Source organism: Molothrus ater, chromosome 1 (assembly GCF_012460135.2).
Source record: "Molothrus ater isolate BHLD 08-10-18 breed brown headed cowbird chromosome 1, BPBGC_Mater_1.1, whole genome shotgun sequence".
Classification (NCBI taxonomy): Eukaryota; Metazoa; Chordata; class Aves; order Passeriformes; family Icteridae; genus Molothrus; species Molothrus ater.
This window is the reverse complement of record NC_050478.2, coordinates 64,952,729-64,968,756: the sequence shown is the minus strand read 5'-3', so window position 1 is coordinate 64,968,756 and position 16,028 is coordinate 64,952,729. Positions and strand designations below refer to the sequence as shown.

Below are 16,028 nucleotides of genomic sequence, written 5' to 3'. Positions count from 1 at the left end.
TGCATTAGACATTACCACCAGTGTCTTGTAAATCTTATGAAACATATTTGAGTCAGAAAACATTTATCTTCCATAAAACTTGTCAAGAGAATTGCATCTTGTCTAAACTTTAGCATTGCCTAAGGATAGAAATACTTAATATTTATAACTCTGCCTTCTCTCTGACACACATTCCTGTAGTAGAAACGTATATACAGTGGTTTGAAGTTCTTTCAGACCTTTTGTTTTAGCTGCTAAGTACATAAAAGTACTGTGGATCTGAAAACATTCTGATAAAAATGTAATCTTCTATTCCAAAATCAAAGGGTCTGGCATGACAGACAAGAAGTGTGCAGGTTTTTCCCACTAGATTTTACAGGAAGTATTTCACTTTTTTCTTTCTTAAATTTTTTTCTGTACCATGAGTCACTCATATGCTTAAATTGTGATTCTTCATTGAAGTATTTTCTCACTAAAACCATTGTAATCTATAGTGGTGTAACTTTTTTTTCTGTTTTGATCATGTGCAGATGATGCAGCAGTTATTGCAAGTTCTTGTACTAGGGAGCTTTGAATTGTTCACATCCATGCGTTAAGATCTTCTTAAAACAAGTACTTGCTTAACTGTAGCTTTTTTCTCTGGTTTTGTTGCAAAACAAAAAACTGGTTTAAAATGGGCTTTTTGAAACAATAGTGTGCTTTTTGGTGAATAAAGCTACAAAACTTTGTCGTTTAGTCACCTGACAATGTGGGAGTTTTGCTAATGACCCAGAGTCATTTATACACAATGGACATATCCTGTGACCTTGATTTGTCTTTTTTAAGTATACTGCAGTACTGCATGTATTTCATAAGCACTTTGCTTAGACAGCTGACTTAGGCAAATTGCTGTGGAAAGGGCTGATTTTAATCAAGAACAACACAAAACACTAGGAAAAATGAGGGGCTTAAAATAGAAAGTAGTATTATCAAGAAAGTGGATGATTCAGAAAGCTTACAATGAGATGAGAAGCTGCCTATTTCTAGATCACTAGTTCAAATAAAAATCCTCTGTGGTAACTTGTAAATCTTGTTGCCGTCCTATATCTGCTCAATAACCTAAATTGATGGATCACTTTGATATCTGCTACCCATAAGGGGACACACCCATAAGGATGCACCTGTAAGCTACATCCATCCTTCACAGAACAGGGAAGCACCAAATAATCCTGGATGCTGAATTGCTTCTTGCTCCTTTCATTTGTACTTACTCTCTGTGTATCTATTGTATTAAAATTAAATTAATGATCCAGTGGTTGCATGGTGCAATTGGAAGGTTTTGGGTGTTCTTTTAGCAATGTTAACAGAATTTCACAATATTATGGTTTTTCTCAGAAATTTGATTCCAGGCTTTTGAATTTCCTTCCTTTCCTCTTTAAAAGACTTACTCAAAAATTAGCTTACAGAGAAAATAGATTTAATGAAGTTCATAATATAAAACTTCTAAAAGCATTTCAGTAAATAAAAAGTTAGTTCAAACTTTTTAAAGATTGTAGTGTGTTGATATGTCACTATGAGAATTCAGTTGATGGAGTCTAAAACTGCATTTGGGATAAAGTTTTTTTTCTGTCAAAATCATTGAAGTCCAATACAAAAATTTGCAAGCCAGTTCTTCATGAATCTCTCTTTGTGATACAAAACATGGGCTATCATGAAGAAAATTGAGTTTCTCTCTTCAAGGAATCTAGTAAAGCTTTGTATCTCATTATTGGTTAGTCTGCAATAATATACGTTGGAATTAAAAAAAAATTATTTCTTTGAAGCTGAAGATGATGATAACAGCTTGTTGGTATGGTTTGTTCACAGGATCTGAAGCCTTTTCTTCTCTTTAATCCCTAAGCATATTTGGAGTAGCATTATATCCCTAGAACTACATTTTTAAAAGACTCTCTGGAATGTTATCTGGAAGCCATTTAAGAGTCCATTCTAACTTTTGGGTTAGAAGAAAGCAAAATGTTTCAAGTTGAAGATAGTAGATTCACTAGATTTCTGTAGAAAATCTTTTAAAGAGAAGAATACATTTTATTCAAGATGCAGAACACCTGTGGTATTCAGACTAAAATATTCAAGGGAATTGATGGCACTCAATACTTGTCAGATCCAAGTCGGTGTGCCTCAAGGTCAGCTTGGCCAGAACATCTGCTTTCACACCTATGTTCTTCTGAAAAGTAAGAAGAACAGTAAAATTAAAATGGGAGTTTGACATAGAGAGGGTGTCCCACAGGCAAATGTTGCCCATTTTTCATAGAGCTGTTGCATCAGCCATGACTTCAGAGAGAGGGCAGTTTCTGCTGTCTCACAATTAATCCTGAGCTGCCACCATTTTTGCCTGCCCGTCTTTCATTCCGATTTCATACTGGAAAAGCAGCATGAGCTATTTCAATAAAAACTGATTGGGTTTCCCGACTTCTGTTCCTGACTTTTCTTTTCACTTTTTGTTTGACTTTGATCTTCACCTCCTCATGTTCCTGTTTCCCTACTTGATATGTTATTTGGTAAAGGGCTTTGAATTCAACACATAAACAGGGCTAGATAGTAGCAGTCCTCACCACGGGTCTTCATCTCATAAGATACTGAAAATAATCAATCCCTCCTGTGACAAAAGAAATATGATGTTAGCACCAATTCTGACTGATCTTCAGCACCTGGCTGGATAAAAAGCTGAGGCAGGAAAAGAGATATCATCATGTCCACCCCCCAGTATATAACTGTGCCATTAGCAAACAAACTCCCCAGGTTTTAGCTTCTTCCCTGGTTAATCTCACCTGCTCCCAAAGTCTCTTTTCTCCAAGCCCAGTTTCACAGGCTTGCTCCCCTGCACATCAGAGAGTTGTGCACTTGCCATCCCCTCAAGTTACTCATCAATAGTGCAAGCCACTAGTTTTCCCTCTGCCTTTCTAAAATTTTCCCCTACAGTCCATCCTTCCTTCCTCCCACTCTTACTCCACCTGTTGCACTCAGGTGAGACATTTTTCTCCTTGCTGCCTGCACACCAGTGGAAGGTCACACAGACACCAGGCTGAAGGCGTGCTTACCACTGAGTAGCTGCTGCTTACCACTCTGAGTAGCTGGTCCCTAAGAATTTGTCTCAGATCTTTAGTGCTTCATCCTGGATGACAGTATTTCTGCTTGCATGCTATCCTAACTCTCCCTTTTAAGTGTTATACCCTAAATCTAATAAGTACTCAGTTTAAACCCCTTAGATGTCTTGCTGATGTTGAAAATCTTTCTGTTCTCATTTCTTCTCAGAAAGGGATGAAACACCACGACTTTGCTATATACAGTGAGAGAAGCAACTCTGCCCTTCATTGAGCTGTTTCCTTTAGTTTATTTATTTGCTTTTCTTTCCCAACAGCTCTGGTTTACACACAAGTGACAGTGTTACAAAAGCAGGACCTTCAGGCCTTCCAGACATGAGACAAGTGCCAACTGTTGTGATCGAATGCGATGACAATAAAGAAAATGTGCCTCATGAAACTGACTATGAAGATTCTTCCTGCCTTTATCCAAGGCAGGAAGAGGAAGAAGAGGAAGATGAAGAGGAGGATAACTCATTATTTACAAGTAAGACTCATTCCATTTTTCCTTTCTCACTTATTTAATTTGTATCCTGAGCTCACAATACACTGAGGAAACACAAGGCCTCTGTATTTTCTTTATTGGGTGTGGCTTTTTAATCTCTCAGGGCTTGACTACATGGAGATGCTAATCCAAAATAACAAACAGTATGAATTTATAGTGATTTCACTAATATTCATGAATCCCTGTCTTGTTAGTGCTCAGATTAAACTCAAATGACAGGTTTGGGCTTATATTGGTTCAGTTACAAATTGGCTTTTGGATTCACTTTCCCAAATGCCCTTTGTGAAGAGAAGCCCTGCTTTTGGCTTAAGTCAAGATCATCTCAATAGTTGCTTCAGGAGGATGAAATAAATGCCACACATAGAGAATCAGAGCTTTTATATACAGTCAATAGTAAATCATTTTGGAATCATATATGTGCACATGCTTTGAAAGGGGTCACAATCAGAGGATTGGGCTCAGATAAAAAGAGGTTAATTGATAACCATAAGTCCTGGTTTAGGGCAATTTTGGGAAAAAAACCTCTAAAGGGGTTTCCTCTAGAAAAACAAATTCAAGTGGCCCCTCCCCCAACAAACTCCACGCCTCTTCTCTCCCCCCTTTGCTCTTGGAACAAGTCTTAAAGGTGCAAAACTTATTATCCACTTAAACAGAACAGATGATTGAGGATACAAGCATCACATAGCCAACCCAGGACACCATATCACAATTACAGACTGGGAAAGGATGTTGTGGCCTTCCTGACCTCTGTAAGGAAATTCAATTCCTGCCTCAGTGTGCCATCGTAGGACTGTCCCATGAAGAAAAGATACAGTGCTTCATGTGTGACAACTGCTTGTCATCTTAGACATTGAAGTTCCAGGCCCTTGCCTTTCTTTTCTTCTGAAAACTGGAAGCAGTACAGTCAAACAACATCCCTTTTAAAACACACAGAAATAAGATTCTAAAACAGGCATATTTCATCTCCTCATCACCCCACCTTACCCTGTAGGTGAAATTAAGCAGTGTTTGCTCTTATACCAAAAGCAGAACAGAACTGCACTATCTCACACTCACCTGACAAACTCTCATGTGTTTGTGTCTCTCTGTGTCTGTCTTCCTTGCTCAAACTGCTTTGGACACAAGCCTAAGAAAGCAAATTTGAGCCATAAAAGGCTATTGGTTTTTAATGTCTTTGCCACTGCCCTGGAAGCAGTTAGTTCATGTACATAGAGATTTGTGCTGCTTCTGATTGACTTCTGATTCCTTCTAATTCTGGCTTGGATGTCTTGATATTACATTGCAAGAGACATTCAGATAACCCTTTCTTTTCACATGCTATAGCTCTGCTGCCTGCCCAGATTCTGAGGTTGAATTTTTCATTCCATTATTTGGAAATACTGTGCTAGGGAAAGCTACAGATGCTACTAGCAATTCTGAAACAAGCCCTTCTTCTCCATTCCCCTCTATGGAGCAATATATTAATTTCTATTTCCTCTATACCTACCAATTTCAGCTTTTCCTTATTATGATAGGAATTGAGGTTAATTGAGCACATGAAGTTAATGACACCCCTTTTCCCGTAGTCCAGCCAGTATAAAGGAGAGCCTCATATCCTCCCTTGGCTAGTACCTCTTTGCCAGGTGCATGCTGTAATGAAATGATGACACCTCTTTTGGCAGAACCTCTCCTCTCTCCCACAGGCCCCCTGGCAAGGAAACTCTGCAGGAAGGACTCTTTAGCAATCAAACTAAGCAACAGGCCTTCCAAGCGAGAGCTAGAGGAAAAGAACATTCTCCCCATGCAGACTGATGAAGAGAGGCTTGAACTTAGGCAGCAGATTGGGACAAAGCTAACAAGGTAAGAGACAAACATTTTTTTAACTGTTGCTTTTGGAAATATATGGTGGCATGTAGTTTTTTTCCTTAGTCTTTAAACATTGAGATCTGTTTGGTTACAATGTTCAAGAGGAAAAGCCATGGAGAGAAAAGATATGGTTCTATATGTTATTTCTGGTCCAATAAAGCTTCCCATATAACTCCCTATTTCATTTTCCTGGCATATGCTATGGGAACTTTGGTTAAGTATCAGCATGAGCTACGTGAATTTGGTTCTTGTTGGCACATCACTGGAAAATGTTCAGCTTTGGTAACATTTCAGACTGTAGCTGTAGGTGCCTTTTTATAAGCTATTCGTTTGGCCAAAGGTCACAGGTATAACTTTCTCTTTTGACAGCATCACCTGTGAGTAGCTGAGACCTTTCCCGGTGCAAAATAGTTTAAGTCCTTCAGTACTTCCCTTCATTGGGTCAGGTTGGACAGATTTACCCTGTCTAGACACTTTCTTCTTCATAACAGGGTTACTCACCAGCTGCTGTGGTTTTCTGTATTGAATAGGGTGTAAAGGGGTGGCCATTAAATGTGGAGAATTTCTGACAAGAATTACTAAACTGAGGTCAGACAGAACTGTCTGAGAACCTTCTATGTGCATGCCATGATTTCTGTAGTCAGTTGAATCCTCTTACATTGTCAGCTTGGTAGTATGCAGAGCTGGTGAATGCTGTTAGTTGCTCTCCAGTGAGGCAACCACAAGGAAATGACCAACCAGTTATTAGGAATTTTCTTGCACGTTTTAATTTTTTTCTTTTGGGGGTGGGTGGATAAGGGGGAAACACTGCTACCATGTTGTGGAGACAGGAAGAATAGGAGCTCCAGGTAAATACCACTTTCAGCATTTTATTTACTTTTCTTTCATGGCCTTGTTTATCACCTTCTTGGAATAAAGTAACCACACCTTTCCAAACTGTCTTTGAAAGTTTTTGTGCTGGATCATGCTCTGCCTACTCCAAAACCTGTTTAATTTTTCAGTATCTTGTTGAGGGGCTTCCGCAAACTTGCCCAAAATATGTAAGATGGTGCTGCACTGTTGCTGGTACTGTGATTTTTCAGTTCAGTCTTTATTCAGCTTTATTCCAACCTTGTTAGACTGCAGCTGCACTGAGCTCTGGGTCCCAAAGAACAGCACAGGATAGCAAGGTCCCAGTGCTTATATGGTTAAATTTGAACCCTTTTGAAGCATCTGAAGAATTTAAATGTTTGTCTCTCACTGCTTGACCTTGCAATGACATTGAACAGCGTTTCCACTATCTTGCCCATTTGCCTAAATTACTTAGGTCTTTCTGAAGTTTTCCAGCTATGGCTGATGAAGGAAAGTAGTGTCATTTATAAACACTGATTCTGCACAGCTCACTGTGCACCAGATCTTTTTCTTTATAAGTATTTTATTTTTCACCTATCCAAAACCTGCTTTTTTCCTCACTAAACAGTATTTTTTCAGCAAATGCCTTTTTAACAAGGGAAACTATTTTTGGCCGTATGCAAAGCCCTTCCTGTGTGAGCCCCATATTCTCATAATGTTGTTTTTTTTGTTTCCCCAATTGTATCTCTGCTAATCTGAGTTTAATAGTTTGAGCTAAAATGCCTGATCTTGTCTTCTAATATAGCTAGGACTTAGGGGCAATCACAAATAGTTCAAATAACTAAAACTGTATAATATATGAGTTTAAAAATAGCTGAGCTGAATGAAATTGCTGTTTCATTCCTGCTTTATATCAGTGTAACATCACTGAAAATGGTAGAATTTCACAAGCCTTAACTAGAGTGATATAGTTGCCAGTCTGACCTTTTAATTACTACTATTTACAACTTAGTATCTCATCCTTTTGAGTAGTTGAAAACAATAAAGAGATATGAGGAGAAAACTATTTTGCTCATATCTAATATGTAAGAAGCCACAGGCATTTCAGCAGCAAAAAGTGCTTGTCTTACCAGTGCTCTGTATAGAAAAGTGATATATCCATGTGCATAAACTGATGAATATGAGATTAAAATAGAGAGAATATTTCAATTTGCACAGTATTTCCTTACTGTCCAGACTTTATTACTGAATCCATCCTTTGCTGTTGCTTGGTAATTGTCACACAGTGATGCAAATGTCAAGCAAAATTAAAGTAGTGAAGCATTTATAGTCCTTAGAGAAGATGCTAGATGCAGACTATAATTGCAGCTGGCAATTTTGGATTTCAGAGGGATTTGTACTGCTCCACCAATGGTCCCCTAGGGTTTAAAATATCCAGCCAATCAAATCACATATGCTACTTACAGAAGTAAAAAATGCAGAATAAAAACTTCAGCATATAGTTATTGTCTGTAATGGATCAATTAATTTTCACCAAGAGGCTGATTAGGATACTTCAGTATTTATGCATAATCCTCACAGTATTTAGTTTGGAAGAGCTCATTGGCTGCCACATTTGGCAGATAAGAATTTAGTACTATAAAGAGAATGTCTTTTTCAAAAATGCCTCTATCCAGGCATATTGAGATTGGCCACTGACATATTGTGTGGGACCAAAATCATCCCAGGTGCAGTTCCTCCAGCCTTATTAGAGTTGCACTGGGAATCAGTTTGGCTCAGAAAGGTCTGCTCAGATCCTGTTTAAGTGTAGCTTGGAACCTCTGAACCTCCTGTTATTCCCAGAAAATTGTTATGACTTCAGTGTTACATCAGCCAACTGGAAGAGAGACTCCAGAGCAGAATTCACTGTTTCCCAAGCTGGGAGAATAGTGCCTTGACTTACACCAGGCCAGCTGTAAGGGTGAGGCTGCAGGGACTGTATCTTATAGCAGGACCTGCCCACTACACACCTTGGTGTTCTCTAAGCCATGAGAGAAATTCTTTGTGCTTGTCATAAAACACTTCACATAAATGTTGTGCTTCCCTGGTCTTTACCCTGTATCATGGCTCAGCACATGCAGACCCCAGCAAAAATAGAGCTTCTTGCCCAAGGTGGCAAAATATGTCATAGCAAAGGCAGGAGATTCTACATCGTATGAATTCCAGCCACATGAACAGGCCAGTGCACCGTAAATCATTTCTGAGGAGTCCTGACATAGCAATTATGGCAATTGATTACAGCAATTAATTAGAAGACCTCTTCCTCTAACCAAACCAGAATGGATTGCTCCAAAATGTGACATCTCCTATGAAACAAGGAGCAAAAATAGTGAATTAAGATGCAAAACTCTCAGCTCAAAACCACATGTGGCATGAGGGTAGGAAATGGATGCTGGAGACCAGTGTTCTTGGCTGCTAAAAACCCTTACACCTCCATTATATTCTACTCTGAAATGCAAACCTTCTGTGCTGAGTAAATCTTTAAGTGGGTATGGTGTTCCTTTTTTTTTTTTTTTTCAACTTCTCCTCTATTTTATCCCTCTGGTGCCTGTGCAGCTTCACAGCTGCTCAAGTGTGCATGTGTGACTGTAAGACAGAAAGGAGAACACAGGAGAAAAACAGCGCTCTGAAAGTTAACAGGGAGAGGGAAGGAAAAGACAGACATCTCTGTTCTGCCTGTCTCAACTGGCTGTGTTGGACCTGCTGGGAAGCACGGGCTCCCTGTTATCCGTTAAAGAAGCAGCCAGGAAGATTTGGATTTAGCTTTCAGTGGCTGTCAGGGTGAGAGGAATGGGATATATCCAGGCTGTGACAGTGAGCTTGGAGGTTTTCCTGGGGCAATGGTAAAGGCCTGTCAGAAAGCCCTGGTGAAAAGGAGGGCCAGTGGTCATAAGAGATCCCACAGACTTTCTCAATCAACACATTTTGTAAACACAAGAGCCCTTTACAGGGCTCCTGTCACAGCATCTCTGTAATCTCTGTTACAAACACCAGGCTTTGCACTTTCTTGGAATGGGAAGACCTGGTTTCTTTGTGTTTCTTTCACAAAATCTTCCCCCATACTCTGAGAAAATGTGTGTCTTCAGACCGATTGATCTGCCACACATCCTACAAGGGAGGCTTTCTAAAGCATTCAAGTATTTTTTAGTCTCTTAACCCACCAACTCTGGAGAAGGTGCTCACTAGCAATTAGATACAGGAGTATTAAAGCTGAGATTTTAGTCCACTGCTTTTCAAGAACATGGTGTATTTATTTGTTTCCCCTGATTGTTTCCATCCTGGCTTTTCCACCTGCTGGAATTGGATGATCTAATAGCACAAAATATCTGGTAATCCAATGTGCTATCATCATGTTGTTAATAATCAGTGTCAAGGGAACTTCTTGATATTCACAGTATACACTGGTCAGCATAATGTCAGTCTGATCAGCACACTCCTACCCACTGTCTGCAGATCTGGAGGCAGAGGAGACACACAAAGGCTGTTCACTGACAGTGGTGCTTGTCAGGGGACTGCTGCCCTTCACTGGAAGGTGCCACAGGCACACCAGTAAGATTTTGCAATCCAATAAGAGTTTGTGCTGTGCTGCTGCCAAAAGCTGTTAGTTGTGGGGGTCATATTTATCATGCCCCGTGTGAAAGCAGAGAGATGAGGTGGGGGAGCAGCTTTCTGCACATTAGCTAATTAGTAAAATGAGAAACAAATGAAGAAGAAAGTAACAAACTACCTATTGCCTCTTTCCTGACTTTGAGAGATGCTATTCCATTTGCTTGACTAAATCCTGGGTGTGTCACTATATATATGTTCTGCTGGCTTTAAAGCTTTAAAGTTCCTCTGCCAGATATACAGTAGTGCTCTGCATTGTTTTTTGTGTAGCCCTAGATTTATTCACTACAATACCTTAAGGGGTACTGTCCTTAGACCAGCAAGTGGAAAATCGTGATCTGAAGCAATATAAATAGCATATTGCAAGGATCATGAGGCAGTAGATCACAGAGACTCTGTGCATATGGCTGTAAATAAGTACACTTGAGAGTTGGATGTGCACACCTGCTAGATGTGTTTTTATAGTCCCATTGATGTTTTGGAAATAGTACTGGGATGTCTGTGACTGAGAAACACAGCATGAGAAGTCATTAAACTTTAAGGAATGGCAGGTTTGACAGATGCTGGTCACCTACTATCTTGTTGAGAAAGGTAATCTACACATTCCCTGGTCAATACTACATATTCCTCAGCTGTTCTGAAAAATGCTGCTTACAACAGAAATCCTGTGATTGAATGAAGTTGGTGAATTCCCACAAGTATAAAAAATTGTCATTGATTTTTAAAATGTCATGAGGCTGCTGTGAGGTTTTTGGACTCATTCATATCAGATGCTAGAAAGAAGAGCAGAAAAATTGGACAGTTTGGGAAGAGGATTTTGGACTGTCAGCATCACCATGAAGGTGACAAATACTACCAGTACTGAGGAAGGGTCAGTCTGCAAGGCTTGCACAGTCATTGAAACACACAGCAGTTCCTTCAGAGGTCTGAGGGGACTGAATAGCTTGAAGCAATCACTTTTATTTACTACAATTAAGGCTGTGAAGAGATTCAGCTTTTTGAAATGGTTAATTCTGTAAGCAGTGCTGCAGTCCCACTAGGGAAGGGTTTATTCAGCCAGAGGATGGCAGCATGATGGATCCTGTTGAGTATGGCTGAATCTCCTCGTGGCTGCTCCCCGTCCTGTGGAGGGCATTTTGCACCCTCCCTATCTCCGAGTCATTTAGGGATAAAAAGAATGGGCAGACAGCAGGATTAGGCTTTATTCAAAGACCGCATTTTGTTGGGTAACGTGAAATAATTTCTTCCTAATTACGTTTGACGTCTGCAATTCTCACACTTATTGTTAGCTTCCACTAATGAGAGCAAAGCAAGTGCCTAAAGCAAGAGCTCATCCCTGAGGGCAGCACGCATGCGCGGGTGTGCGTGGAGCTCGCCTCTCTGCATGCAGGATGCTGGGGATAAATCACACGGAAAATGGGATTGTGCTAAACAAGCTCATCGAAATCCTGGATTAGGGATGATGCGACAGCACTAGATACATGAATGGGGGTGACAGAGAAAATCTGCAGAGGGCTGAGGCTCAGTTTTAGCTGCAATGGTACCTAGGGAGATTGGCAGTTTTCCCCTTTTAGTTTAGCTATTCATTTGCTGAAACCCCAAGGGAGCTATGGAAATTGTCCTTAGCATCAGGAGGAAGGCAGGAGAAGCAGGTGATTATTTATGGGTGATGAGCTGAAACTGAGCTACCAATACACATCTGGGCTCAACTGCTGGGAATAAATATTCTGAGCAGAACTGGTTTGGATTCTGTGCATGGGTGCAGAAGGGAGATGGGTGCTCATGGCCCTTGTCAGTCCTCTCTTCTGTGATCAATGTCCTGGTGGGCTCTGGTCCGCTGAAAGGAAAGGTGGCTTTGTAGTTACAATATTCCAAGAAAGCTGCATCTTCCACCAGCTTTCCAGCCTCACACAAGCCACTGAAAGAGATCCACACACATATTTATTTATTTGTTTGCTTGTTTGTCTATTTAATTAAGGTGTGTTGGGGTCTCAAAAAGTACATCCATGCCTATGAACTTTGGAACATTGCATTAGTTGACAAACTCTCATTGACAGCAACATTTGTGTGCTTTCAAAAAGCCACGCGAATACCAAGATCTCTTTAGACATCCAACTCTGTCTTTCAGTAAGACAGGGATCCTCAGAGCATGGTTTGCATTTACCTCTTTGTATGAGGAATTTCCATGGCTAACATCATCATTCATCACAGAAAAAGGCATGTCTAACATCATGATGGTATTGCTATTGTTTTGATAGTTGATGGTTGTTTTGCATTTCATAGGTAGCAGCATGAGTTTCCTTTGTCTGAGTAATTTGCTATGGCAAAAGGTCAGTGGAGCAATCAAGGGATGGCAGTGTCACCACAAAACACATCACCTCTACACACTCCTTGGTTTAGAGAATGAACAGTGTCCTTAACCTTTCCAGCTCCACCTTGGGATGGGAGGAAACCCTGCCCCCATCAATTTTGCTCAGCTAGGGCCAGCAGATGTTTTGTTATTTATGGAAGCAAAGTCTTGCAGAGTAGATATAGTCTGTCCTTGGGCAGATATGTCTCTCCATGTTAGACAATGGAGCTCCAAATGTACAGAGACATTTTATTTATGCTACTATAAAGGAGGAGAAACATTGTTCTGAGGAGAGGGATGATTTTAATGGTAGGCAGCAGGGAGTGGCATTTGAGGGCAAGGTCTCTCCAGAGGCACCCGTGTGACCACTGATGAAATGAAAAGTATTTTCATCATGTCCAAAGTTCATTTCAATCAGAATTGTCACCACCCCAGAATGGAATTTCTTATTGCTGGGGTCTATTACAGTTCCTGTTTCTGCTCTCGTGGAAGCAGGGCAAGTCACACTTCCCTGTCATTGCAACATCTGTTTCTCCCATCCTTTCTCTAAGGAAGTTGAGGCAAAATGCATTAAAGGGGTTACAATTTCCCCTTCATGCTTCCCATACCCTTCAGCCCCCTGACATAGCCTGTATTTGAGGTCTAATTCAGGTTGTCAACACAGCTGAGACAAATATATTAAATCTACCTTAATTTCCTTTGCAGTTTCAGTGGGGTGTGATATCATTCATTTTCTGCCCTGAGATGATTGCAGTTTTGCTTTTAGTTGTCAAACTACTGGCAGCTTTTATATAAGAGGAAGCCACATTTCTCTGCTGGGCAAAATAATTCATGGTGATATAAATGAAGCTCGTGGCAGTAAGAGAATAACATATTTTGGTAATAGAAATAGTCTTATTTCTCCAGTAAACAAGAGACCACATGGAGTCTGTGCAGCACTCTCTTTGGAGTAAAAGAATGGCAGTAATAAAAACAGGTGAAACAAACTCAAGCAGGGAAGTAGCTGCTTCAAAATGTTATATTCTGGCTTTAAAAACAAAGGTGGTTTATTTGCTGGGTTTGTCTTTTGCTGGTTAATACTGACAAATTTAGGGCAGCTCCACTAAGAACTAGCTCATAGATTTCCACCTCTAAAAAATCCAACCATAAATCTTTATATTTTGTACCTCCTGATTGTAGGTAGTTAATCACAAGCACAACAGTTGCTTAGCTTGGATGACCTTGTAATTTCTGTAAAGGAAACAAATCAGGTGGGAGTACAAGATAAAAGCAAACTGGCAGGAATAAATTTCTCTTTATAGTTGGCTGATTGTAAAATGGAGAAATTGCTCTTTGAGCAAAATATTTAACCTCTCTCAGAAGTTACAGTTTGCATTCCCCCTCTACTTCAGTGTATTATGGCCTATTTAGCAACACATGAGCAGGAGATTTAATGGAGGCAATCCTTGTAAAACAGTCAAACATGTATTTAAAAGCTGATCCAAGTCAGGTTTTAAAAATTGTGTTTATATAAATGCTCATGTATGTTCCCTATGGCTATTACGGTGAGTACAAGGAGAACTGCTAGAGAAGGAAGTCTGAGTTGTGTGCGTGGTCATCCATCTATATCCAGAAACTCTGGAGTTTCACATGCAGGCTATTGTATGTGAGTAAACAGAGGTGACTTTCTGAAGAGGAGTCAGTAAGATTTAATGTTTGTGTGTGTTTTGTGTAGGACTAAGTGTCTTTTGGACAAATGTATCAAAAAAGCAATATCCTTACCATCACACCTGGTATAATTAAGTAATGTTAATGTTTTCTCTAAGACATAGTGTTAACAAAAGGATTGCTTAGAGATGAATGGGGTCCTTTTTTGCATATGCGCAGAAAAAACTACACCTAGTCTTTTAGAGGCAGGTTTGGATAAGAATTATGTTCCTGTTTCAATGCATTTGGATTCACAAGCACTGCACAGACCATATGTGGGAATTAAACGAAGTCCTTAGCCTCAGACCTGACCATGTGAAATTACCATTTGTGTTAACAACTTTAGTGAAGAGGAAGTGTGAGCTATGAGAAGTGTGTGAGAAAGAGGAAGTGTGAGTGTGAGAAATGTGTGGTAGATCACATCAATGTGTCTCTAAGTGTGCAGCCAGTAATATTCATTACTTGCCTTTCTGATAATAAATAACAAACCAGCAAACTACAGGGAAAGCACATTAGCACCCAGATTAATTCAGTAACCTGGTTCTTCACTGACATCCCTGAATTCAGGAGGTAGCAACATTACTGGTTAATGAATAATTAATAAAATAAGCGTTCAATATATTGTATTTGCTCAATGAGCAAGCACCTATAATGTCAGGCTAGACTATTTATCCTGCAGAATATTGGAGTTTTTCAGCATGCTGGAAAAGTCTTCAAGATTTCCTTTATTGCAGTAATCAAGACAGAAATGCTCTTCCTGCCTCCCTGCAATCAGCTGGCTTTGATTTAAAAGCCTTGCAAGCAGGGACCCTGATCTCAAACATCAGGGGCTGCAGAGGAGCCAGCCTGCTTCTTCACTGGGAGCAGGCATGGCTCCTGGACCAGGGCCCTGTCTCTTCTACAAGCTCAGGGACATCATTTACCTGGTGGGCTGGCAGATGGCACCTTGGGTGCACCCAGACCCCTTAGGGGAGCATGCAGGGAGGTCACAGATTCATGTCACCATGGAATGGTTTGGGTTGGAAGGGACCTTGAAGACTACCTGATTTTAACTTCCCTGCCATAGGCAGAGACACCTCCCACCAGACCAGGGTGCTCAAAGCCCCATCCAACCTGACCTTGAACACTTCCAGGCATGGGGCATTCACCACTTTTCTGGAGAATTTGTCTCAGTGCCTCACGATCCCCACAGCAAATAATTTTTTCCTAATACCGTATCTAAACCCTCCCTCTGTCAGTTTAAAGCCATTCCCCATTGTCCATGTGACAATGCCCTTGTGAAAAGTCCCTCTCCATCTCTCTTGTGGGCCCCCTTAAGGTACTGGAAGGCTGCTCTGTCTAAAGTGTGTGTAAACTCCCTCCTTGGGAGCCCCTCACAGAAGGTACAGAGAAAGATCTCTGCTCATCTTCCATGAAGGTGTTTTCATAGCCCCATCAGCTGGCCCACCTCCACTTAAACCTGCAGGCAGCATGGGAAACAAGCTTCTTCAGCCTCTGGCTGCACTGGGAAGTTGGATTACCCAAACCATGCTCCAATTCTGGCTTTCCCAGAGCACCTTGTGCCCGTATATGAGGACTTCCCTGGCCTGGGGAAGCTTTAATATCCAAGATTCAGCTATAAAAGAAAGAGAGCAGGCAGCCCCTCTGACAGGAAGTGGCTTGTTTGGAGCTGCATCAGTCTCCAAGCGGGGAGCAACTTCTCTGACAAGAGTTTGGTGCCTTTACATCTCCCCATCATGGGATTCCCCAGCTGACCCCAAAACCCCGCCCTGCTAGTTTCAGGAAAAGGAGTGGCTGATGTTCCAAAGCCGGAAGATCCCCTGAGACTCTACCTTTTTCTGGTTAACAACTGAGTGTAAATGCCTGGTGTCTTTCACCCTCAGGTTGTGCCAGAACCATTCACCCTTCCCTTGTTTGAGCAGACATAAAAGATAAAATAGGCAGACGTGGGCAATTCCAAGCATTATAGAGCCATGTGATATTCCACCATCCATTTCATCTTCCCCTTCGGACTAGACTAGCAAAGAAAATCTAATACTCTACTGCAGTTAAAAGAGCTGCCAATATTTTG

The 16,028-nt window shown here is 40.8% G+C and overlaps 1 protein-coding gene across 10 annotated transcripts in view; it reads left to right on the top strand.

Moving 5' to 3' along the window:
* The window catches only part of PHACTR1 (phosphatase and actin regulator 1), a 301,804-nt gene that overhangs the window by 248,676 nt on the left and 37,100 nt on the right, over positions 1 to 16,028 (top strand). For all 10 annotated transcript variants that reach the window (XM_036406273.2, XM_036406271.2, XM_036406270.2 and 7 more), the window contains 2 exons: positions 3,374 to 3,582; positions 5,283 to 5,439. In XM_036406273.2, coding sequence (XP_036262166.1) covers positions 3,374 to 3,582; positions 5,283 to 5,439 — 366 coding nt within the window. The remainder of the gene's footprint in view (positions 1 to 3,373; positions 3,583 to 5,282; positions 5,440 to 16,028) is intronic.